Source organism: Octopus bimaculoides, chromosome 11 (assembly GCF_046866305.1).
Source record: "Octopus bimaculoides isolate indiv1 chromosome 11, ASM4686630v1, whole genome shotgun sequence".
NCBI classification, from domain to species: domain Eukaryota; kingdom Metazoa; phylum Mollusca; class Cephalopoda; order Octopoda; family Octopodidae; genus Octopus; species Octopus bimaculoides.
In genome coordinates this window covers 422,556-449,055 of record NC_142938.1, presented here as the reverse complement: position 1 = coordinate 449,055, position 26,500 = coordinate 422,556, and the positions used below count along the sequence as shown (strand labels likewise).

General features: G+C 39.0%; 2 protein-coding genes across 16 annotated transcripts in view; one reads left to right on the top strand and one right to left on the bottom strand.

Annotated features, from left to right (window-relative positions):
* The window catches only part of LOC106881848 (uncharacterized), a 34,307-nt gene extending 19,120 nt beyond the window's left edge, over positions 1-15,187 (bottom strand). Inside the window, exon 1 of the mRNA XM_014932364.3 lies at positions 12,231-15,187. Within this exon, the coding sequence (XP_014787850.1) occupies positions 12,231-14,028 (1,798 nt within the window). The 5' untranslated portion in view covers positions 14,029-15,187. The remainder of the gene's footprint in view (positions 1-12,230) is intronic.
* Positions 1-26,500, top strand: part of LOC106874508 (lipoxygenase homology domain-containing protein 1) — a 173,475-nt gene that overhangs the window by 57,456 nt on the left and 89,519 nt on the right. The gene's annotated exons all lie outside the window — the stretch shown is intronic.

Below are 26,500 nucleotides of genomic sequence, written 5' to 3'. Positions count from 1 at the left end.
GAGGTTGAACAAATGGCCTAAATTCTTACCAAAATGATGTAATTCTTAGTTTTCTATCAGAGCTCATTTTTCTCTCTTTTCATGTCATCAAATATGTACCAGTAATATACCCGGTCAGTTAACTTAACCAAACATCTTTTCCACAAACATATAATCTGGCATCTCTGTGAGAAATAATTATTATTTCCTGAAATTATTGGGTAGATCCAACCCAGCACATGGGATGCTTTATTGGGTGAAAAATTTGATTTAGGTTGGGCTCTAATTGATGTGATTCAAAAAGTTTTGACAGAATTGACCATCACAACTGGGCAGCTGTCCTCGGTGCGACCAGTTTTGGCTCAATTTTCTGAGGTTGGAGCACATCAGTATAAATATTTTAAAAGGCGTGTCTTGGTTGTAGAGAGAGTGATTTTATTGCCCCTGCTGAACTCACCTGAAACTTGTTATCCACTCTGCTATGGAACTATGTCAAATATCTGCTATCACCTCCTACAAGACAGACAGACAGACAATAGTGTCTTCTTGGGGTTTAATTAATATCAAATATTTCTCAAATTGATTTAGTTTCCAATATCAGTGCATCTGAGAAAGAAGGATATTTCCAGAGCCTGGAGAATAATTACTAAAAAAGACAGGAATGAAATAAGTGAAATTCAACATTTGAGATCCTTAATGCTTCATAAGATCCCTCAGACAGAAATGGATTCTTTAAGATAGGGTTCTTTAGAATAAGGGACTGTTTATATATTGTTCAGTGTTTGAATTAATGAAATTTAAAGAAAAAAATATTGTAAGAGTAAGTAATGGAGAGAGATGGAATTGTAAGATAGTTTCTGTTAGAGTTATTGTTTTAAAACCAGAACAAATATGGGACCACTTAAATTTCTGATTAAGGGGTTGATTCTTGGACAGGAATCTCTTTTGCTGTAAAACTTAATTATTTGAATGCCTCAACATTTGATATACAAATGTTTAGTCCAACTTACAATAACTTAGGCAAAAATGTTTTGAAAATCATAGCTGAAAACAATTTGAAATTTCTGAGAGATTTTAAATCCCCATTTCTTACTTCCATAACTATACATTAAACTGTGAGAGAGTAAGTTGAGGGTTTTATCTATCATTTATAGAAATTGATGCAAGTGTATTTCTGCTTGGCAAACAGATAATCTTTGTAGCAGGTGTTTTTTTAAGTTCAAATTTCGCTCTGCACTTGAAGCTTGATTTTATTTTCTATCAGAGAAGAATTTATAGAAAAAGAAAGGTTAATTAGAACAAATAGAACATTACACATATCTGTGTTTTAATTATAAAATGTCGTTCTTAAAATTATTGCAACACCTCGTTAAAGTTATCAAATGTTTTTGAAAATTTATTCTATTTCATTTGCTGATTAGAAAAATGATTTTTAAGCAAAATTAAACTTCTAGAATTTCAATTTGAAATATTGTATATCTTCAAATTTGTGCACTCACACAACAGAATGCAAAGAGGCAGGGGTCTTTAGAAAAATCTTACAACTAACCCTAAAAACCAGAAATTTGAATAACTTGATAATTTAGACTTGAGAAATTAAGTGAAATTCAAGTAGTGTTGAAAAAGTACTTTAACAGGGTCTTAATAATTAAATTCAACATGAAATCCAAATTAATAAAGTAGTAATTAACTCAGCCATCATGGGTCCTGTACTAGCAAAAATGAATGTATATTTTGTAAATATTTTAAAATTAATTTTCATTTGTGGGAGAGAAAATTCCATAAAATCAGTACATTTTGAAGTAGTTAAACATTCCAGAAGGGCAGTTTTAATCAACACTTAATGATGTTTTAAAGCAACACGATATTTGCGAGTGTGGCTGTGTGTGTGTGTGTGTGTGGGCGTGTGAAAGTGTGGGTGGGGAACAATGTATCTGGATAAATATATATAAATGAATGTGTGTGTGTGTATGTGTGTGTGTGTACACGTGTTTTTGTGTTTATGGCTGTCTGGTTGAGAGATTCACTTCCCAGTCCTGTTGTTTTGGGTTCAGTTCCTCCCATGGCACCTTCGGCAAGTGGAGTCTCTTCTATTATATTCTCAGACCATGGGGGCGCAATGGCCCAGTGGTTAGGATTTGCTGTCGTAGGATTTTGGTTTCAATTCCAAGACCGGGCGTTGTGAGTGTTTATTGAGTGAAAACATCTAAAGCTCTACGAGGCTCTGGCAGGGGGGAGGGGTGGCAAACCCTGCTGTATTCTTTCACCACAACCTTCTCTCTTTCTTCCTGTTTCTGTTTTACCTGTATTTCAAAGGGTCAGCCTTGTCACACTTTGTGTCACGCTGAATCTTTCTGAGAACTACATTAAGGGTACACGTGTCTGTGGAATGCTCAGCCACTTGCACATTAATTTCTCGAGCAGGCTGTTCCGTTGATTGGATCAACTGGAACCCTCGTATGAGAAGAATTGTGAATGGAAACTAAAAGAACTCCATCACACCACACGTGTGTGTGTGTGTGTGTGTGTGTGTGTGTGTGTGTTATTGTCTCTTTGTCCTGACATCATTATGTGATAGTTGTAAACAAGTGTCACCACCAAACAAGTGGTATCCTTCATTTCCATTCCTCTGTGAAAAACCTGTCTGGCCATGAGGGAGGGGAGGGGGAATATTGCCTTACTTGGAAAGGGGTGAGGTTGGATACAGCAAGGGCATCCAGCTGTAGAACTTCAACAAATTCCTTCAACAAATTCCTTCCAACCCATGCAAGCAAGGGAAAGCGGATGTTAAAAGGAATTTATTTACACTCACTCACACACACACACACACACACACACACACACACACACACACACACACACACACACATACAAATGACACATGAGCATCTATCAAAAGTTGCTGAATCAGCTAAATGACTTAGTCATTGAATTAGTGTGTAAAGTAGTTGAGTATTACGTGCGCGCGCACACACACACACACACACACACACACACACACACACACACACACTCTGAGCCTTCATGTAATTCTCAAGTAGAATCAGCGTGACAAAGCCAGACCTTTTGAATTACAGAGTTCAGTCAATCTGATAAGCTTCAATGTCGTTTCTATTTTCATGATTGTGAGACAGACTTTTTGACTAATAAGCCATGTCTCAGAATGGAACACACATGTCAAATGATGCATGCATGTATGTCTGTACATCAGCATCATATTTTAATGTCCATCTTCCATGTTGGCATGGATTGAATGATTTGACTGCATTGTGTTCCATTGTCTGCTACACTGATGTGGAAGCTTAATGAGCTATGAAGACAAGAGGAACCAACTAAAACCACTCACACACTAGAACTGAATAAGAAAGGAATGAAATGTTAGTTTATGAGTGAACCACTTAACCCTTTCGATACGAAAACCCAGCTGAAACCAGCTCTGGCTCTGTACTACAAATGTCTTGTTTCCATAAGTTCTGAATTAAAATCTTCCACCAAACCTTAGTCATAATTTACGCTCCTGACACTAGCTTAATGATAACGAAGTTATTTTACTAAATTCTTTGTTATATTTAAAATTAATTGAAAGAAACACAGAGCAATATGGTAACAAAAGGGTGAAGAGAAGGTGTAGGTGAAGAATGTTAACGATTTGGAACAAGATAGATGTTTCAAATGACAGAACAGAAAGCGGTGGGGCATGCATGCTTTATAAAAGCATTATGGCTGCCTATCAAGCCCCTGGAATATGAGAAATTAAACAGGAAATAGTAAAACCCAGCGGAGGACAACAGTGGAGATAAACATAAAATGAAAGACGTATATTACATACAGATAAAAAGTAATGTAAATGATATATATATATATATATATATATATATATATATATATATATATATATAAATGTATATATGGAGAGAAAGTAGGAGGGAGCAGGGGGAGAGGAAAGTGCTCAGGTGGATAGAGAGAAAATAAAGTTGAAAATGTGGCAAGATGGTGGGAATGACAATGAAATTGCATTAATGGATAAGATATTAGTTCAACTCTAAAGGAATAATAATAAGCAAAAACAGAACGTTCACACTGCAAGAGTCAAATAATAATAATAATAAATTTATCTAGCAAAGGCACAAAACCTGAAACTTTGAGGGAGAGGGGACTAATCAATTATATCAATACCAGTGCTCAACTGGTGCTTATTTTATTGATCCCCCCCCCCCAAAAAAAAGATGGAAATCAAAGTTGACCTTGAAGGAATTTGACCTCAGAACATAAAGGGCTGGAGGAAATGCTGTCAAGGCATTTTGGTTGATGTGCTAATGATTCTTCCAGTTCATGTGCATGTGAGAATGGGAGAAGACCTACTAAATTTCAGGAATGTCAAAAGCTCATTGATTTTTTAATGGAAAATTATAAAATCAAGGTGAAAAGATGATTGTTTAAATTTTGAAATCTCTTATTGATATGAAGCAATAATTATGAAGAAACTACAATCAATAGTCTTTCAGCTTGGAGAGACTGTCCATTCCAAGTTAAGGGATTATTCTATCACAGGTAATGCTTATTTATTCACATGCCTTGAATTAATCATGAATTTTCTTGTACCTTTGAGATTTTGATGAGGTAACGGCTAAGTTTTAGAATGACATTGTAGGGTTGGTGTGAGGGCCCACATCTGGCTAGTTTGAACATAAAACAAGTACAATATTTTGACTAGATATTGCTGGTTTAAATGTTAAAGGGTTAAACGATTGGGTGGATATCATTGCGACATTTAACAAGTCTAGCCAAATAAACTGGAATAAGTTATGTGATGTGCTGGTCTGGGACACAACAGAATGGTTGTGGTACTAAGAATTGAACTCTTGACCAAAGTTTTCAAAACTGCAATACATTGACCTTACAACCATTGAAACTGCTCACATAATATTTTATGTTTATTTTTTCTTACAAAATTCCAGTCGGTTGATATTTATTTGCAACACATGACCTTTTTGACTTTTCACTCCTATCAGCCAATATGATGGACACAAGCCACAAACGTTTATCATAACTGAAGACTTGTATTGAACCTTTACCAAATTTTGGTGCCATGCTCACAAGTTAAACTTCCTGATGCAAACAGATTTGTGTGTGTGAATGTGTGTGTGCATGTGGAGTGGTATCTAAATATGCCTATAGGTGTGTTTGCATGTGTGTGTGTGTGTGTGTTGGTATACATTTAGGTATTTGGATGTGTGTTATATTAGTCTTTATGTGTGCATGTTTGCAAGTGTGTTTATTCTCTAGGGTATATGTGGGCATACAGCTAAGAATTGGAAGCTACCCAAAAATCTCTCTTTCATTACTATTTATAAAGACATAGACAGAAAGAGAGACAGACAGACAGACAGACAGAGAGTGGGGTTAGTTAGAGGAAGTGGCAAAGCTAAGCATGTGTAAATTATGTCAGTCTCTAATTACAAGCCAATGTTATTACAAACTCCACAGGTGTGTATAACATACATGTATAATAATAATTACCACCACTACCACCATCGTGTTACTGTCCATTTTGCCATGCTTTCATGGGTAAGATGGAATTCTTTGAGACAGATTTTCTATGGCTAGATACCCTTCTTGTTGCCAGCTCTCAACTTACCCAATTAAGATAATGTTTCCCATGGCCAGACATGTTTTCATGGAAGATTGGAAACAAGCAACTCCTTTACAACTATCCTGCAATGTAAGACAGTCACACACACGTGTTAAGCTTCTTTCAGTGTATGTCTACAAAACCCACCCACATGTTTTTTTTTATCAACCTGGGGTATATTAGAAGATGCTTGCACAACGCACCATGCAGTGGGACTGAACCATGAACCATGGTGTTGGGGAGTGAAATTATTATTCAGTACATAGCCAAGCCTGCATCTAATATATAAATTTCTTTTTTTTTTAATCACATATTGAGTTCTGTTTATCCTGCTTGTTTTCCCAAACCTATATCTGTGTATGTATCTGTGTAAATATATACACACACAAGAAAAAGCACGTGACCAAAATCAAATGACCTTTGTTGACTTGCCCAAGGCCTTTGATACAGTGAATTGTCAGGAGCTTTAAATCGAAGATGCAGTGAGGAGCCTTTGTTTGAGAATTTTGGCTCAAGGCACCAATAGTTTGAACAAAACAAATGAACTGTCAACTTGTATGCATGTGGCTGAGTATCTTTTACGCAAATACAAGTCTCTTTGAATTTTGTTCTGGTTCAGAGAGACAAAAAAATTTTGAAATGTTTAATTAACAAGTTTTATTAATATAAACTTTAATGTGTGTGTGTGTGTGTGTGTGTGTGTGTGTGTGTGTGTGTGTGTGTGTGTGTGTGTGTGTGTGTGTGTGTGTGTGTGTGTGTGTGTGTGTGTGTGTGTGTGTGTGTGTGTGTGTGTGTGTGTGTGTGTGTGTGTGTGTGTGTGCGTGTGTGTGTGTGCGCATGTCTATGTGTGAGTATATGTATATTAGCATATGTGTACATTTATATATAATTGTGTGTACATGTATGTATAATTTTGTGTAGACATGTGAATCTATGAGTGTACATATGTCTATATCTATGCGTCTGCACAGGTGCATGCAAAATGAACACCCACATACACACTCATAGTTCTTTTTAAATTTTAATTAAAAGCATTAATTAAACATATTACTTCAGAACATTGCTTACACAGCAACACAGTTTCACGAGTTTGGTTCTATAGAGTTTACAGCATTTATAATGATATTCGTCCGAGACAAGCAGAAATGAAATTAAAAAAATGTGAGCTTGAAGCAGTCATTTTTGCACATGTCATTCACAAAGCTTTCTGAACAAAAGAACATAAATGATAAGCATTTCCTTCAAGCTTTCACTCCATATTTCAAAAAATATTCACACAGTGAATAGTCAAAAGAAATCTAAGCCTAGTTCACTAGCTGGTGATCAAAAATGAGCAATTCAGATGACGGCGAATTAGAGGCTTTGAGTCATAGCATATCAAAGAATGATACTCTACTTTTGTATTTTGAGTCCTGTAATTTATTGCTTGCAGATGGCATCAAGCTGTACCTTGAGATAAAAAGGACAGATCCTGAACCCTATAGATCTTTATTGCAATCGGACTTGGACACAATGGAACAACAGATCACGGACTGGCAACTCAAGCTGGCTGTGAACAAGTGTACCACCATACATTTTGGGAGGAAATACCCAGCATCCACATACTCTCTCTACACTAATATCAAGATGTCTTCTTGTGAACGTGACCTGGGCTTTACTGTCAGCAGTGATTTGCACTGGACAAGGCACATCTCTAAAATTATCCAGAAGGCTGAGGGTGTCTGGTGTCTTGGCATCACTCAGCAAGACCTTTGTCAGCTGCTCTCCAGCTGTCTGTTTAAGGTTGTATATGGCCATGGTGCAGCCACACTTGGAATTTGCATCACCAGTCTGGAACCCGTATCTTGCTCAGGACATTGACCTCCTGGAAACTGTTCAGAGACATGCAACCAAGCAAACACCCCCCATCAAACATCTACCATACCCTGAACACCTTGCTTCCCTGGGCTTAGATACATTGAAGCTCCCATACCCTGAACACCTTGCTTCCCTGGGCTTAGATACATTGAAGCTCTGACGTCTGGCAATTGACTTAGTAAACACCCACAAAATTATTAACCATCATGCCAACAACCATCTTGGGCAACTTTTTGGGCTCTGTGTCTAACTCATGTGGGCATGCCTACAAAGTCAGGAAACAGCACAGCTCCCATGACTTTCAGAAACATTTTTTCACCCCCTCCGAGTTGCTGAACAAACTACCTGCATCAGTTGTTAGCTGCCAAGATATTGCATCCTTTAAAACCTCCATGCTTCCTGGAATTTGCCAACACTACACCTGGTATCCCCCCTCCATATGCATGCACACATGTATATTATGACTCATACACGGTTCACTTTCCTGACTTTTGTACATAATTCTTTGGTGAGTTGTAGTGCACCTGAGCACTATACACAATAATTTCATTGTTTTATATATATATATATATATATATATATATATATATATACATATATATATATGATGAGTGGGTGAAGCATGATTTTTGAACTTTGGGCCTCACAGAAGTGATAAGTAGTGACTGAGACCTTTGGCGATATGCTGTGCTTGAGAAGACCCATGAAGCTAAGTGAATCGTAGTTGTGACTGAGCTCCTTTTGAGTGTGGGCCCCATGTGTTGCGTATGGATGAGGACAGCTGTGTGAAGAAGTGTCACACCCTAACAGTAGAGGGAACCTCTTTAAAACTGCATGGGGACCTTGCAATGACCGGTGCCATGAGAAAAAATGCACTCGATACATGCTGTAAGGTGGTTGGCATTAAGAAGTTCATCCAGCTGTAGAAACCATGCCAAGGCAAACATTGGAGCATGATGCAGTTTTCGGATCTGTTGGACGTTGTCAAGCCATTCAACCCATGTTAGGACTGAAGACAGATGGACACTAAAAGATGATGATGATAGAAATACATACTATATATACACACACACACACATATATAACTGTATATATATCATCATCATCATCATCGTCGTTTAACGTCCGCTTTCCATGCTAGCATGGGTTGGACGACTTGACTGAGGACTGGTGAAACCGGGTGGCAACACCAGGCTCCAATCTAAATTTGGCAGAGTTTCTACAGCTGGATGCCCTTCCTAACACCAACCACTCAGAGAGTGTAGTAGGTGCTTTTATGTGTCACCTGCACGAAGGCCAGTCAGGCGATACTGGCAACGGCCATGCTCAAAATGGTGTCTTTTATGTGCCACCCGCACAAGAGCCAGTCCAGGGGCACTGGCAATGATCTCACTTGGCTTGCCGGGTCTTCTCACGCACAGCACATTTCCAAAGGTCTCGGTCAGTAGTCATCGCCTCGATGAGGCCCAATGTTCGAAGGTCTTGCCTCACCACCTCAGCCCAGGTCTTCCTGGGCCTACCTCTTCCACGGGTTCCCTCAACTGTTAGGGTGTGGCACTTTTTCACGCAGCTATCCTCATCCATTCTCACCACATGTCCATACCAGCGCAATCGTCTCTCTTGCACACCACAACTGATGCTTCTAATGTTCAGCTTTTCTCTCAAGATACTTACACTCTGACGGGTATTCACATTGACATTACACATCCAACGGAGCATACTGGCTTCATTCCTTGCGAGCTTACGTATGTCCTCAGCAGTTACAGCCCATGTTTCACTGCCATGTAGCATGGCTGTTCGTACACATGCGTCATACAGTCTACCTTTTACTCTGAGTGAGAGTCCCTTTGTCGCCAGCAGGGGTAAGAGCTCTCTAAACTTTCTATATATATATATGTATATATATATATGAAACTTGGTTCTTTTCTCTAAAACTATATATATATGTGTGTGTGTGTGTGTGTGTGTGTGTGTGTGTGTGTGTGTGTGTGTAATGGATGATAAAACGAGTGGTTTACACCTGGTAGCTTACTGGGAAAGCATGGTCACTTTCACAATGATGATTAGGTATATGGATGATGGAATATATGAGAATTTATTATTAATCACGACAATTGTTTCATTTCACCTAGCATCGATTCCTCATGGATGAGACACTCAATAACAGGTGATTAATAATAAATTCTCGTATATTCCATCTTCCTTATATATATATATATATATATATATATATATATAAACACACACACACACACACACACACACACACACACACACGTGTTCATAAAAGCATATATACATATATATACACAAACAAAAATATGTATGTATATTTATCTGTATGCATGTACATATGTATACAGGGTGTCCCTTGAAAAATTTACCCATGTTTAAAACTCTTCCTAAAGAATATTGGTTCATGTAATATTATCTACATTTTACATAAAGATTCGCACATGTCTTTAGTCCGTGTGTCTATTGTTTCATTCGTCTATAACAGGTTTGTAAACAAACATGGCATCTAAAGCAAAACATGACCAGATTGTTGCTTTGAAAGTAGCTGGAGTGAGCAACAAGGACACAACAAAACAGTTGAATGTGTGCTGTAAAACAGTGTTCAATACCTGGAAATGATATATGGAGTCTGCTACTACCTCTAGCAAGCCAATTCCTGGTAGGAACAATCAACTTGTACCAAACAAGCTGTTGAAGCTGTGAAGAAGTGAATGAACTGTGATCCCTGCAGGAGTGCAAGAAAAACTGCAAAAGCTCTTGATATTTTAGAATTGTCAATGCATAGGATTTCTAAAGAGGATTTAAAGCTAACTGCATACAAGAAACAATCCCAGCAGTTAATTTTAGCAGCTTCCAAGAAGAAACAGCTCAACTGGGGTAAAAGCATGTTAGCTGAGATGAATGAACACCACTAACAAAGTGTTGATCTGGTCTGACGAGAAGATCTTCACCATGGAGGCAGTTACCTCCAACAGGCAGGATGCACATAATGCAGGAGACTTGCCCGAAGGTAGCAGGAGTCATTTATGCCATCAGAAGCCAGCTTCACTTGCGGATTGGGCCACAGTTGCATCTGATGGGTCCAAGTCTCTCTTACTCTTCATCGATGCTGGTGTCAAGGTCAAATGTGGAAATGTCAGATAACAAAGAGTTACCCTGGGTCACAGAAACCTTTGGTGACCATTACATCTTCATTCAAGATTGGGCTGCAGCCCATGTGTCCAATTTGACACACAGCATTTCAGTGGTTTTGGGGACAAGACAGTATGGCCTCCCTCAAGTCCAGACATCAATCCCATGGACTTTGCTTATCTGGTCCATCTTAGAGAGTAAGGTTTCTGCTCATTCCTCTTCAAATGTGTCAGACCTGAAGAAAGCCCTTCTGTCTTCATGGGTCCAGTTGGATAAAGAGGTGGCATGGTGCTCATGCAACTCAGTGACCTCTCGCTTGCAGGCTATGATCAAGGCAAAAAGTGATTATTTTGAAATGTAATCAATGCAATGGATCGACAATTTACATTAGGAACGTGTGTGCCAAATGTCATTATCTTACCTTAAGTTTATTTTGAATAATTAAGAATTATCAATGGGTGAATCTTTCTGGGACACCCTGTATGTGATTTTAACAGTAATTCAAAATGAATGAAGGTTTATCTTATATTTTAGGTTTTAGATTTAGTACAAATGTATACGTACTCATGCAATTACATATACACACATTAACCTATAAACACATAACACATACAAACACACATGCACATACTTACATAAACAAACATGCACACACACACACACACACACATATATATATATATATATATATATATATATATATATATATATATACACAGCCACATGCATAAACATCCATTCATGCCCACCCACATGAACATGGCTCATCAACACCTGCTCACCTCCCCCCCCCCCATCTCTATCTCCCTATGCATGGGTATTTGTCAATGTCAATGATATTTCTTTAATTTCTAAGTTCCAGTTTTACTTTTCTTCTGGCTGTATTCAGATAAAATATAATACAACCAGTCATATACTAGGGTCAACCTATAAACAAGTATAACCTCCTCCCGCCACCACACTCACTAAATAGATTAGAAATCCATGTTTGAGTGAATTGTCGTTGTGTAACCCTTGGTCAGACCTAATCCAGCCCAACTGTGGTCATAGCTATGACCATCATGTCATTTGTTGAGATATAATGCATTTAGGATTACATTATCTAAGGTATACTTCCTTTTTAAGGACAGTAAGAAGTGATTTGGTTTCTATTTCCAGTAGATCAAGTGACCATGTAGTAGCCCCATTATTATGTCAGTGTTGTCAATATGAGTGAGTTAAAAGTAAAAGTTATTTTAATTCTCCTCTTTAAGTTGTAGTCAGGAGTACTTAACAACCAATAGCAGCTATGGTGTTATACGACTGTTTATAAAATAAGAATCAATCTTGGTCAAATAGAAACGGTTTGTGAAGACTATTGGAACTTTAGTCTGAAAATTAAGATTTCTGATTTCAAAATTAATCAACAGAAATTGTTTTTGGGGAGGAAGAAGTATAGAATAAAACAATGCCACAAAGTATGAAATACTGAAATGTAGCATTGAGAAGTAAGGTGTGTGTGTGTGTGTGGGTTGGGGGCAGGTGATAATGTAGAAATTCTAGATTATTCTTTCTTTTTTTTTTTTCTTCAGTTTTAACATCAAATTAAAGTAGAAAAAGAAAAGAATGTACAAACCTTCATTTGTTTTGATTGAGCCTTTGCAATTAAATGTTCTTCTACTGGATCCTACGAATTCACAGTGGTCATCTCCTGATCCCAAATTGTCTGCTATATCCAAATACCCTGAAAACATTCTGTTACTGAGAAGAATTTTATATCTTTCAGGCTGACCACAAAGTATCACACCAACATACCGTCCGACGTGGTAAGGAATTTTCTTTATGTAGCGTGTGCCATAACAATCACTTGTGATATTATGGAATGAGAAATTATAGGGTGCCCATTTCCCAGAATTAACAAGCACCTCAGTCCGAAACTGTAGCAGTTCTTTCTTCATGGCATTCATTCTCAAAGACGTTGAATTGAGAATTTCATTCAAATGTCTTATAACATTGGCCTGTTTCTGCATCTCTTCACTTTGGTTCTTTGTATGACTCTTTAAGAGTTGCATTGTGAAGTTTACATGTTGTATTTTACCCAGCAGATTGCCTTTCATGATATTAATGCTTTCGTTGTATTTCTGTAATTTCTCCATGGTTTGGTTGTCTGTGCCTTTGAGAGCACTGATTGCTGTGAATAGAATTTGTGAAATATTCAGGAAATGCAATTTCATTCCGTCATCAATCTGCCTGATCTTGGACTGTACCTGGTCCAGAGATCCAGCATGTTTTTCTTGTGTATCATTAAGATCATGTTTCAAGTCGTAAATGAGTTCCTCAAGCTTCTGAGAACCGATTACAATTTCTTGGATCTTGGAATCCAAAGGACCCATAATCTCATCTATGTATTCATACAAACTTGAATTAATTTGATTCGACATTCTATGAATGTTCTTGATTGCTGAAATGTTCGCCCTGTGTACAGAGTTATTGATCTCATAACGCCAGTCTTCGAGGTTTGGGATTTTTTTATTCAACATCTTTACGTCAGCTATGGTTTTGTTTGCAGTTCTTTCAATTGTTTGAACTTTTCTCTTCACTTGGAGGGTTACTCCCTTCGTTGCATTAAGTTGTCCTTGAATGCTGTTACTTTCAATCCTCATTCTTTCTTCAAGAGAATAATAATATTTATGGATTTCCTGATATTTCCTTGTCAGATCTCGAATATTTTTCCTCAACTCTTTCAGTTCTGCAGAAAGGACTGTCGACATGATACGAGCACTTGACATTGGTTGTTCAGCTCTGACTCCATCATCAAGTTTTTGGACAATTTCTTCTCTAGGGATGGTGTCATCTAAACTTCTCTGCAGGTCTTCATTGAAATTATTTTCATATGCTTTAAAGCGTTTATCAACCTCTTGAGATATGGTGTTGTTGACTTTGCGAAACGCATTTAAAGTGTATTTCTCAACCATAGTTTCTAACTGCGGCACATCCGCTAAAGCTTCATCTTTCACTTGGTGATTGTTTATTGATGATCTCCCATAGTAATAGGGATGAGAAGTTGTATCTGTTTTACGGTGACCATGCTCTTCTCCGGTCCTACTGCTATCAGGATTTCCAATCAGCTGGTTAATAATCTTTTCAAGACGAATTATTCGAGCATTTAGGCTCATCCTTTTTTCCGTGCTGCCTTGCATCTCAGTCACTAACATGAATTTCAATGACTTCATTTCTTTATCGAACCCATACATGTCCTCTCTGTTTTTATTTACTACTTTTGACAAGCTTTCAACATCGCTACAAGAACTCTTAATTTTGTTCCTTGGAATCACCATACTGATTACACATTCTTCTGAAGCTGCTGCCACCATAACAGATACAATCCCATTTGATAGCAAGAATAGTAAACTCAATAACATTGACAAATGCATGATGGATGATGAGCAAATATTATTAAATCTTAGATTTCACAAAGTGTTACCAGTTTTTGTTTCCCGTTCTCAGTCGTTTGTTTTCTTTTTTCTTGATTCTCTTCTGAAGGTTACTGACTCTGTTAGGTGTGACTAGCACCTGTTAGATCAGTATGGTCTCCTGCAGAAATAGACATCTTCGTTACAGAGAATAATTATTATTTATGAGGTTGGGGAAGGAAGGAGGTGCCTATTTTTTGGGGTTTCGTTTTTGTTTTGCTTTATTTAAAGTCAGTCAATGAAAGCAATGAGATTTTGTGAAAAGAATTTGCAGAAATGTTTTCAAAAAATTCACCAACGAATAATTAATAATTATTAATTTGTATGAGCTGACTTTAAAACAATAGAAAAAACATTGAGAATAAACAGATGAAGAATCTTACATGTCCAACTGTTTGGTTCTTTCATTAAACCATGTTATATATCCACAGAATAGTTTCTATAAAACACCAAATATTCACACACAAAAATCTTTTTCCTTAGTTTCTCCCAGAATGAAATTAACTTTTTCCTTTTTTTCCAATTTTTTTTAATAACATATTTTGCTTCTGTTAAATAAACATTTTTTCTCCTTTAGAATCTGTTTTTCTCTCTTTTTTTTTTCTCCACTGTTGTAATGAGTGAAGCAAACTGCTGTAGAAGTAGAACTGTGTCTCTCTATATACCACTGCTGCTGCCAGCTGCTCTTGAAGTAAATTACCAAAGTGTGTGTTGTTCTAAGAAGGCAGGTCTCCTCCTCAACAGTAATGTCCTTCCTTCCACTTGTACAACCAGCGGCTCTTTAACTTTAACACTTTAGCTTTCCAAAAAAAAAAACAGAAAGAGAAACACTTGTCATCCACCCCTCACTCCTGCAACCACAACACTCACACCATCACTCTCCTCTCACTCTCCTCTTCTCTACTGTTTTACAGTTTCCAGTTCAGTTGTAAGATCTATTTTTTTTTATTTTGCTTCTTGTTTGTTGTTTATTTTGTTTCCCCTCCTTTTTATTATGTGAGGTCTTTATGCATGATAACCTTAACTAAACAGTGAGAGAGAGACGGAGAGAGAGAGAGAGAGAGAGAGAGAGAGGGGGGCAGAAGGACCAGCATTTACATTTTCCTTCATCAGTCTCCAGACTGATTTCTCATTGGTTGATGTAAGCCTTCCACTTCAACATCCTCCTCCTTCTCACTCCTCTACCCTCTTTTACTCTTTTACTCTTTCATTTATTCACGTGCCCCCTCCCTCATTTTCAGCTCTCTCTCTCTCTCTCTCTCTCTCACATCTTATTTACAGCTTCTACATGTGGGTATCCTTTCACTTTGTGTGTGGGGGTATGTGTAGGTATGAGTGTATGTATGTTTGTGTATGGATGTGTGTGTGTATATACATATGGGTGGATGCATGTGTATATAGACCATATGTGCATGTATGTATACAAGTAACTATGTGTATGCCACCACCAACGTCCCCATTACCATCAAGCCCTTCACCAACGCCACCAACATATCTACATGTGTACTGCTTTCCACCCTCCACATTTACACACTCCCACACATGTGCATGCACATACACAAGCACATACACACACATAATCTCATATTTAAAACTCTCTGATATTACATAAGACAGATATATTCGGCAATAATTCCTCTTCCAAATATTTCTTCTAAATTCAGCTCCAAAACAGCAAAATTTATCACTACTCTCATCATCACCATCAACTTAACAATCATCATCACCATAGCCACCATTGCCACCAACATTGTCGTATCCCCACAATCACAATTATCATCATTGTTATCACAAGCCCCGATATCATTATCTGAATATTTTCCTCTTTATCTGCCACATCATCATCATCAGCATCACCACCACCACCACTGCCATCATCATCTTCGGTGCCAATATATTTGTGCTTTTGACAATTCTTCATCAATTGAATTCTATTATTGTAGAACACAATGTAAATTAGAAGAAGACAGGTATGTCTTTTCTGAGGAGCAGTCAACAAATTGTAAAATGGCCCATCAGGAGACTCCCTTGGGTTATTGCACCCCACTTATACAGAAAGATTATGTTTACATTGTTATTTAACCCACAGTGTGGTTTTCTAATGTTTAAATTATTTCAGTTCCTCTGATTTATGCTCTGTTGGACTAAAATACCCCCATACAATTTATGTATGTCATTATTCAGTTATTTCAAGATTTTTTGCCAATAGAGAAAGAACCGGTTTCCAACTTAGATTCAAGGCTTCTTCACTGGAATTTCAACATCAACAACAGGGTTTTTTTTATTTGTGTGTACGTATGTATGTATGTATGTGCAGATTTGTTTGTTTTATGTATGTATTCTCATGCATATAATTGCATATCTAGACATGCAGCATGTATGTATGTATGTATGTTACCTAAATGTTATGCACATTAAAAATATTGTGGTACTGGTGTGTAGTTTGAAAGGTGTGCCTAACAGGAGATAAAGAGGGATGGAATGTGAATGAAACTAAGTCAGTGAACTCCAATTATTTCACCAAGAGAGAATACTTTGATCTATTTTGATGTTGTCCAGTAATCATAACATTTTTTACTACAAGCTCAAGATTGTAAACTGACTGATGTAAGAAAATAAGTTTACAGTATAAATCTCTATCTGGGATATTCTTAATTTGTAAGAGAAGGAGTCACACTAACCTTTTTTAGGCTCTCCTTTCATGCTGGTAATTAACAGTGTCACAAGGCTTAGGTGTTGATGTCTACTGCTGGAAAAAAGTGGGCAATGAGGAAGTCCCTGAGGATTGTAATTCTGGGAAGGAATCATATTGTGTTTCATGAAGTGATGGGACTTGGAGATCTGAATGTATCTGATGAATAATCATTCATGTATTGGGTAATAAATTTAGTGGAGCATAGACCATTGTAGTAGAGGATAGAAATGACAGTGAGATGACAGAGCAAATCTATGAACCAGTGATTCCTTCTTAGCCCTTTAGTTGAATGTACTTCTTTTTGTGTGTGTGTATATATGACTGATGTAATACTGTGTGTGTGTATATATGATATATTGTGTTATATAGTTGGTAACTGATGTATAAAGCTGGAACACTGTCCATAAATGATGCAGTATATTTCATATATATAGCTACACAACAACATGTTATACATGATGGATATAAATGGAACACTGTCCATTTTGTACTCTGCATTATAGAACCTGTGACTGTTGTATGTAGTTACAACACTGCAACTGGTAAATGTTTCGTTAACCAGAAGTGGTAAATTCCATATGGCCCATTGTCCTATCATTGTTGAGATTGGTCCCTCATCCACTTATTGGCTTGCTCCAGAGATCATTGAGGGGGTTGGGGTGGTTCTTACTTAGTGGGCAACAGAATACATTTTTGAACAAAATATCTGATTCAGTGTGTTTCAGTGAATTATTAAAATTGTCTTCACTGTGAGACTATGTAAACATAAGGAACAAGACTAGACGCAACTTTAGTCAACCCCCACTTGCCATACACCCCCTGCTGACATCAAAACATACTTGAAAACTAGTGAACTATGCCAGGATGAAGAAACTGATCTCAATCATGTCATGTAGGCTTCTTAGGATTTTATCAGACAGAAAAATGGAGACTGATGAGTCGTATTCTTGATATCTATGTAATTTTGTGTGTGTGTGTGTGTATACATGTATGTATATGTGTGTAGTGGTATGTATATATAAGACTATGAGAGTATATATGTATGTATATACATGGCCATACTCGATAATGAGGGGGCAGCCATCATATGTATATACATATAGATATGTAAATGTGTATATGTATGTGTACATATATATATATATATATATATATATATATATATACATGTACAAAAGCTCTACTGTACATATGGTATACTTTCTATAGCTGGGTGCCCTTCATTACACTAACTAAAAACACCAAATACCCTTCATTACACCAACCACTTTATAGAGGATATTTGGTGTTTTTTAGGTGGCACCAACACTAGTGAGGTCACCAAGTGACAAGGCTCCTTAACTGAGGGACAGAAATAGGTGTTTTGCAGTAAATGAAACTCATATCTACAACAGGTGAGGGAGAGAGAGATAGATCAGGTGAAGATGTGACATGGTGTACACACAAGGGCATTATATATAGTGAAGTGGACTGGAGATTGAGGAGGATAAGTAGGTGGGTGGGTAGGTGGTAAAGTTCATGAGATTGTGAAAGGAGAGTGGATGATGGAGGGGTTGAGAATGTAGTGAGTGGGGATGGGTAGGAGGAGGGTGTATTGGAAGGAGATGTTGTGGGGAAGAGATTTGACAGGGATATTGTATACAGGTGGTTTCATGAGGGAGAGAGGCAGATAGAGGGGAGAAGAATACAGTAGGGGGAAGCGGAGCAAGTTGGGATGTAGGAGAGATTTGTCAGGGATCATATTGTGTACAGAAGTGGGGGCGGGGGGGGGGGAGTGTGGATGCAAGCATAAAGGACACACTTTTATGGTCTCGGTTTTACTTAGCTGGTCAGATTTCTTCAAGTGTAGCAAATTGCCAATTGTCTCAGTTCTTTGTTATTACCTCAGTGAAGTCATTTTGCACCACTTCCTCTTCCATGTCTAAGGATCGACACTTGCTTATGCAGCTGTCCTCATCTTTCAACACTTTGTCAAATATGCACTCTGATATTGCACATTCAGCAGAGCATGTTGGCCTCGTTTATTTTAAGCTTTCACACGTCCTCTGCATATATACGTGTATCTATGTATATATTTATGTGTGTATGTATGCACATGTATCTCCACCTTCTGCACCCACTACTCCTGGGAGAGCAGTGGGTGGGGGGGAGCCCACAGGTACCTCCTTCGTAGGGTCCCATCAGGAGCAACTGTGAATAGATTTTCTAGTTGGATTCCCTAGTGTGACCAATTGAGATTACGGACCTTGTCCAACCATTTCATTCCTACCACTCAGTCTCCTGGTGCTTAGCACAGCTTCAAGAATACATCTGACAATACTTTTCCATGAAATTCTTATTCTATGTCTGTAATAGTGGAGCTATGACCTCTCAATGTGGAGAAGTAAGGGCTTGAGCTGGAGAGACTCCCTCGTTTTCAAGTTACGCACCCTGTCAATGTTACATTACTCCAGAGATCCTTCAGAGGAAGTTCGATTTGGCTATGCTTGTGTGTGTGTGTATGTGTGTGTGTGTGTGTGTATATATATATATATATATACATACACACACACATACATATATCTACATATTTATTTATTTATTTATTTATGTGTTTCAGCCAAGTGGCTGCGGTCATGCTGGTGCACCACCGTGATTTTCACGTTCCTTGCATGGCTCTTCTCCCCCACCTGACATGGCTCTTCTCCCCCACCTGACATGGTCCAATCAAAAGTTTTGATGGCACATCTGATGTATAAGAGAATTTGACATAGCTGCCCTAAACTGCGTCTCATTACGAGCCATTGGTTCGTCTGGTATCGTGGAGAGGAAAGTGTCAAGTTTTGTCTTGAAGACCTCCGCATCCATGTCTTGCATGTCTCTCAAATGTTTTGGCAGGGCATTGAAGAGCTGAGGTCCTCTGAAACCTAGGCTGCTGCAGTATCTCGTTCTTATGTGAGATGCAGTGGACGGTACCTTTGGCACCATGCAGTGGCGACCCGTGTGGGCATTCCTGTAGTACTTGATGCCAATGTTTGGCACCAGTCCTTCCAGTATTTTCCATATGTATATTATTACATATCTCTCCCGCCTGCACTCCAGGGAGTAGAGACCTAGTGCCTTCAGTCGCTCCCTGTAGTTCATCTGTTGGACTGTGGCGATCTTTTTTGTATAGTGCCGCTGAATTGCCTCGAGTTCTGCTGTCCGCTTAACACTGTGTGGTGACCACAACTGAGAGCAATAGTCTAGGCGCCTCAGAACAAATGTCTTCCATAGAGTCAACATGACTTTTTGATCCCTTGTACGGAATGTCCTCAGTATCCACCCTGCCAGTTGTCTGCACTTTGTTGTCAACTTGACAATGTGCATGTGAAATGATGCATCACTACACATGTTGATGCCCAGATCTCTTACTGTTTGTGGTTCTGGGATTGCAGTACCTCCAGGCCCTGTGTATGCCAGTTGGGAGGTGCTTGTGATCTTGTAGCGCAGTACTTGAAATTTTTTTGCATTGAACTGCATATTATTTTGCTCTGCCCACTCATATATTGCATTTAGGTCATTCTGCAGGCTTACAATATCATCAGGATTCTTTATTGCCTGAGATATCTTTGTGTCATCAGCATAGCTAGTGACAGTGGCTCTCCGAGTGACCGTGGGCATGTCCAGAAGGGCCACTATGAACAGTAGTGGCCCCAGAACAGTTCCTTGTGGAACACCGCTCAATATTTGTGTTTCCCTAGATAGTTCTCCATTGGCTGCAACTGTCTGACTTGTACCATTCAGGAAGTCATGCAGCCACTCTCCTAATTTACCAGCTATGCCAAGGTTTCGCAGCTTGTGACATATCAAGCCATGATCAACTTTGTCAAAGGCTTTTGCAAAGTCGAGATATATCACATCAACATTTGAATGGTCTAGTAGCTGCTTCAGGACCCAGTCATAATACTGCAAGAGCTGCGAGAGACAGCTTCTACCTGGACGGAAACCATGCTGGGTCTCATTCAGCAAGTCATTTTCTTCTAGGAACGCAATCAATCTCCTTCTGACAATTCGTTCCATGACTTTGCTAATATGTGAAGTCAGAGAGATGGGCCTGTAGTACCCAGCCTCTGCTCTGCTTCCACCTTTATGGATAGGACATATGGTGCCTTCCTTCAGTTTTTTGGGAAGTTTACCATTTGCAAGGAAACTCTGGAAGAGTATCCGGAGTGGTCCTGCTAGTTCTTGTTTACACGACTTTAAGAGGACAGCTAGGAAACCATCGGGGCCAGTTGCCGAATTTGAGCTCATTTCATTTATGGCAGCTATCACATCTTCCTCTTCAATGTCGGTGTAGGTAATGGATGCAGTCTTTTTCTGCTGAGTGCTATTGTCAAAGAAATCAGCTGGGTTCTTTATCTACATGTGACTCAGAGGAGAAGTGAAGACACTCTTGACTTGTGTACTGAGCACTTCACTTATCCATGTGGGATCTGCAGTCAGTGAGCCATTAGGCAGGAATAGGGGTCCTATCTTATACTGTACCATAGCAGTCTCCTTTGCAAATCTATAGAAAGCCTTGGGGTTTGTTTTTATGCTTTCTACTGCTCTCTTCTCCTTCTCTGCTCTCTCCTTTTCATGGGAGAGTTTAATTTTGTTTTCTATTTCTAATAGTGTTAGTTTTAATTTAGCCCTTTTCCTATCCTCCAGTTCTCTATTTAACTGGTTTAGACCTTTGTTCTGTGTCTCATAAGGATTTTCCTGTCTCTAGCAATTCTATTGGCATGTTTGCTGGTCTTTCTATATGGCACGTATTTGGTGCATATGTCTTGTATGGTTGACATAAAATGACTTAGTTTGAGGTCATTGTCTTTTATAGAAAGGCTGTCATGCCAGTTTTGATTTCGAATCTCTCTGCGAATTGACTTCCAGTCCGCCCTGTGGAAATTCAGGTTGGATATTGCTTGAGTCCTCCTGGTGGGGTGGGTGTCAGTGGGTTGTCTAGGACCATACATAGTTGATTCTATAATGTTCTATAATGTTATGATCTGAGAGAGATGTGGGCGTTATTTTCACATTTTGGATTAGGCTCACATTGTTTGTGAAGCAGAGATCTAAAATATTGCTTCCCCTGGTTGGTTGGAGTATCACTTGTTCCATGAATAGCATGTTGGATAGTTCTAGCAATGATTTTGCCTGGCTTTGTTCATGCAGTGACATCCCAGAGAGGATGTGACCTTCAGGCCATTTAACATTTGGGAGGTTAAAGTCGCCTAGGAAAAGTATATTGGTGTGTTGGTCCAGATTTGTCAGGACCTCTTCTATGCATCTGAGGCTGTCCTCAAATTTACCCTCCTGCTTTGCGGTATTTGGTGGACGGTATGTTGAGCAGACAACTACATCAATTTGTTTTATGTGTACTACTATTAAAGTATCACATACAGAGTTTGAGTGTGATAGTAGTAGTAGGGGTGTGACATCTTCTCGGATGAACATTGCAACTCCCCCATGACTTCTATCCCTTCTGTCTGTTCGGAGTACGGCATACTCTGGTATATTTATCTCCGCATCTGCTATATTAGGTGTATATATACACATATATCATCATCATCATCATCATCATCGTTTAACGTCCGCTTTCCATGCTAGCATGGGTTGGACGATTTGACTGAGGACTGGTGAAACCGGATGGCAACACCAGGCTCCAATCTAATTTGGCAGAGTTTCTACAGCTGGATGCCCTTCCTAACGCCAACCACTCAGAGAGTGTAGTGGGTGCTTTTACGTGTCACCCGCATGAAAACGGCCACTCTCGAAATGGTGTCTTTTATGTGCCACCCGCACAAGCCAGTCCAGGGGCACTGGCAACGATCTCGCTCGAAAATCCTACGGGAGACAGTCAGGCGGTACTAGCAACGGCCACGCTCAAAATGGTGCATCTCATGTGCCACCCGCACAAGAACCAGTCCAGGGGCACTGGCAACGATCTTACTTGGCTTGCCGGGTCTTCTCACGCACAGCACATTTCCAAAGGTCTCGGTCAGTAGTCATCGCCTCGGTGAGGCCCAATGTACGAAGGTCTTGCCTCACCACCTCAGCCCAGGTCTTCCTGGGCCTACCTCTTCCACGGGTTCCCTCAACTGTTAGGGTGTGGCACTTTTTCATGCAGCTATCCTCATCCATTCTCACCACATGTCCATACCAGCGCAATCGTCTCTCTTGCACGCCACAACTGATGCTTCTAATGTTCAGCTTTTCTCTCAAGATACTTACACTCTGACGGGTATTCACATTGACATTACACATCCAACGGAGCATACTGGCTTCATTCCTTGCGAGTTTACGTATGTCCTCAGCAGTTACAGCCCATGTTTCACTGCCATGTAGCATGGCTGTTTGTACACATGCGTCATACAGTCTGCCTTTTACTCTGAGTGAGAGTCCCTTTGTCGCCAGCAGGGGTAAGAGCTCTCTAAACTTTGCCCAGGCTATTCTTATTCTAGCAGCTACACTTTCAGCGTACCCACCCCCACTACTAACTTGGTTGCCCAGATAGCGGAAGCTATCGACTACCTCTAGTTTTTCACCCTGGAATGAGATAGAAGTTGTTTCCTGTTTGTTTGCAGTCTTTATTGCACCTGAACATCTGCCACAAACAAAAACTAACTTGCTAGTTAACCTGCCTTTGATGTTGCTGCACCTCTTATGTGTCCATAGCTTGCACCGGGTACATCTTACAGAGTTACTACCTACTCCTTTTCTACATACTGAGCAGGGCCATCTACCTGAAGGGGTTTGTGTTTTATGTACCTTTCTACTTATTAGGATTTTGGTTTTAGCTAGGTTGACTCTAAGGCCCTTCAATTCTAGACCTTGCTTCCACACCTGAAACTTCTCCTCTAGTTCTGATAGTGACTCCGCAGTTAGGGCAAGGTCATCAGCATAGAGGAGCTCCTCTGTGATTGCCTGGAGGACTATGATAAATAAGAGGGGGCTGAGGACGGAACCTTGGTGGACCCCAACCTCTAACCGGAATTCATTGCTGTACTCATTTCCAACCCTCACCTTACTGGCAGCATCTCTGTACATGGCTCGCACAGCTCTCACTAACCATTCTTCTATCCCAAGTTTCCTCATTGACCACCAGATAAGGGATCGGGGGACCCTGTCAAAGGCTTTCTCCATGTCAACGAAAGCCAGGTACAGAGGTTTATCCTTAGCTAGGTATTTCTCCTGCAACTGTCTCACTAGAAATAAGGCATCAGTAGTGATTTTACCTGGCACGAACCCAAACTGCATCTCATCTAAATTGATTCGCCCCCTAATTAGTTGGGCTATGACCCTCTCTGTAACTTTCATAACCTGATCTAACAGCTTGATGCCTCTGTAATTATTTGTATATATATATATATATATATATATATATATATATATATATATATATATATATACATCATCATCATCATCATCATCGTTTAACGTCCGCTTTCCATGCTAGCATGGGTTGGACGATTTGACTGAGGACTGGTGAAACCGGATGGCAACACCAGGCTCCAGTCCGATTTGGCAGAGTTTCTACAGCTGGATGCCCTTCCTAACGCCAACCACTCAGAGAGTGTAGTGGGTGCTTTTACGTGTCACCCGCACGAAAACGGCCACGCTCGAAATGGTGTCTTTTATGTGCCACCCGCACAAGCCAGTCCAGGGGCACTGGCAACGATCTCGCTCGAAAATCCTACAGGAGCCAGTCAGGCGGTACTGGCAACGGCCACGCTCAAAATGGTGCATCTCGTGTGCCACCCGCACAAGAACCAGTCCAGGGGCACTGGCAACGATCTTACTTGGCTTGCCGGGTCTTCTCACGCACAGCCCATTTCCAAAGGTCTCGGTCCGTAGTCATCGCCTCGGTGAGGCCCAATGTACGAAGGTCTTGCCTCACCACCTCAGCCCAGGTCTTCCTGGGCCTACCTCTTCCACGGGTTCCCTCAACTGTTAGGGTGTGGCACTTTTTCACGCAGCTATCCTCCTCCATTCTCACCACATGTCCATACCAGCGCAATCGTCTCTCTTGCACGCCACAACTGATGCTTCTAATGTTCAGCTTTTCTCTCAAGATACTTACACTCTGACGGGTATTCACATTGACATTACACATCCAACGGAGCATACTGGCTTCATTCCTTGCGAGCTTACGTATGTCCTCAGCAGTTACAGCCCATGTTTCACTGCCATGTAGCATGGTTGTTCGTACGCATGCGTCATACAGTCTGCCTTTTACTCTGAGTGAGAGTCCCTTTGTCGCCAGCAGGGGTAAGAGCTCTCTAAACTTTGCCCAGGCTATTCTTATTCTAGCAGCTACACTTTCAGCGCACCCACCCCCACTACTAACTTGGTCGCCCAGATAGCGGAAGCTATCGACTACCTCTAGTTTTTCACCCTGGAATGAGATAGAAGTTGTTTCCTGTTTGTTTGCAGTCTTTATTGCACCTGAACATCTGCCACAAACAAAAACTAACTTGCTAGTTAACCTGCCTTTGATGTTGCTGCACCTCTTATGTGTCCATAGCTTGCACCGGGTACATCAAGTAAGATCGTTGCCAGTGCCCCTGGACTGGTTCTTGTGCGGGTGGCACATGAGATGCACCATTTTGAGCGTGGCCGTTGCCAGTACCGCCTGACTGGCTCCTGTAGGATTTTCGAGCGAGATCGTTGCCAGTGCCCCTGGACTGGCTTGTGCAGGTGGCACATAAAAGACACCATTTCGAGCGTGGCCGTTTTCGTGCGGGTGACACGTAAAAGCACCCACTACACTCTCTGAGTGGTTGGCGTTAGGAAGGGCATCCAGCTGTAGAAACTCTGCCAAATCAGACTGGAGCATGGTGTTGCCATCCGGTTTCACCAGTCCTCAGTCAAATCGTCCAACCCATGCTAGCATGGAAAGCGGACGTTAAACGATGATGATGATGATATATATATACATATACATATATATATATATACATATACATATATATATATACATACATATATATATATACATATACATATATATATATACATATACATATATATATATACATATACATATATATATATACATATACATATATATATATACATATACATATATATATATACATATATATATATATATATACATATATATATATACATATACATATATATATATACATATACATATATATATATACATATACATATATATATATACATATACATATATATATACATATACATATATATATATACATATACATATATATATATACATATACATATATATATACATATATATATATACATATATATATATACATATACATATATATATATACGTATACTATAATATATACGTATACATATATATATATACATATACATATATATATATACATATACATATATATATATACATATACATATATATATATACATATACATATATATATATACATATACATATATATATATACATATACATATATACATATACATATATACAATACATATATATATATACATATACATATATATATATACATATACATATATATATATACATATACATATATATATATACATATACATATATATATATACATATACATATAATATATATACATATACATATATATATATACATATACATATATATATATACATATATATATATATACATATACATATATATATATACATATACATATATATACATATACATATATATACATATACATATATATATATACATATACA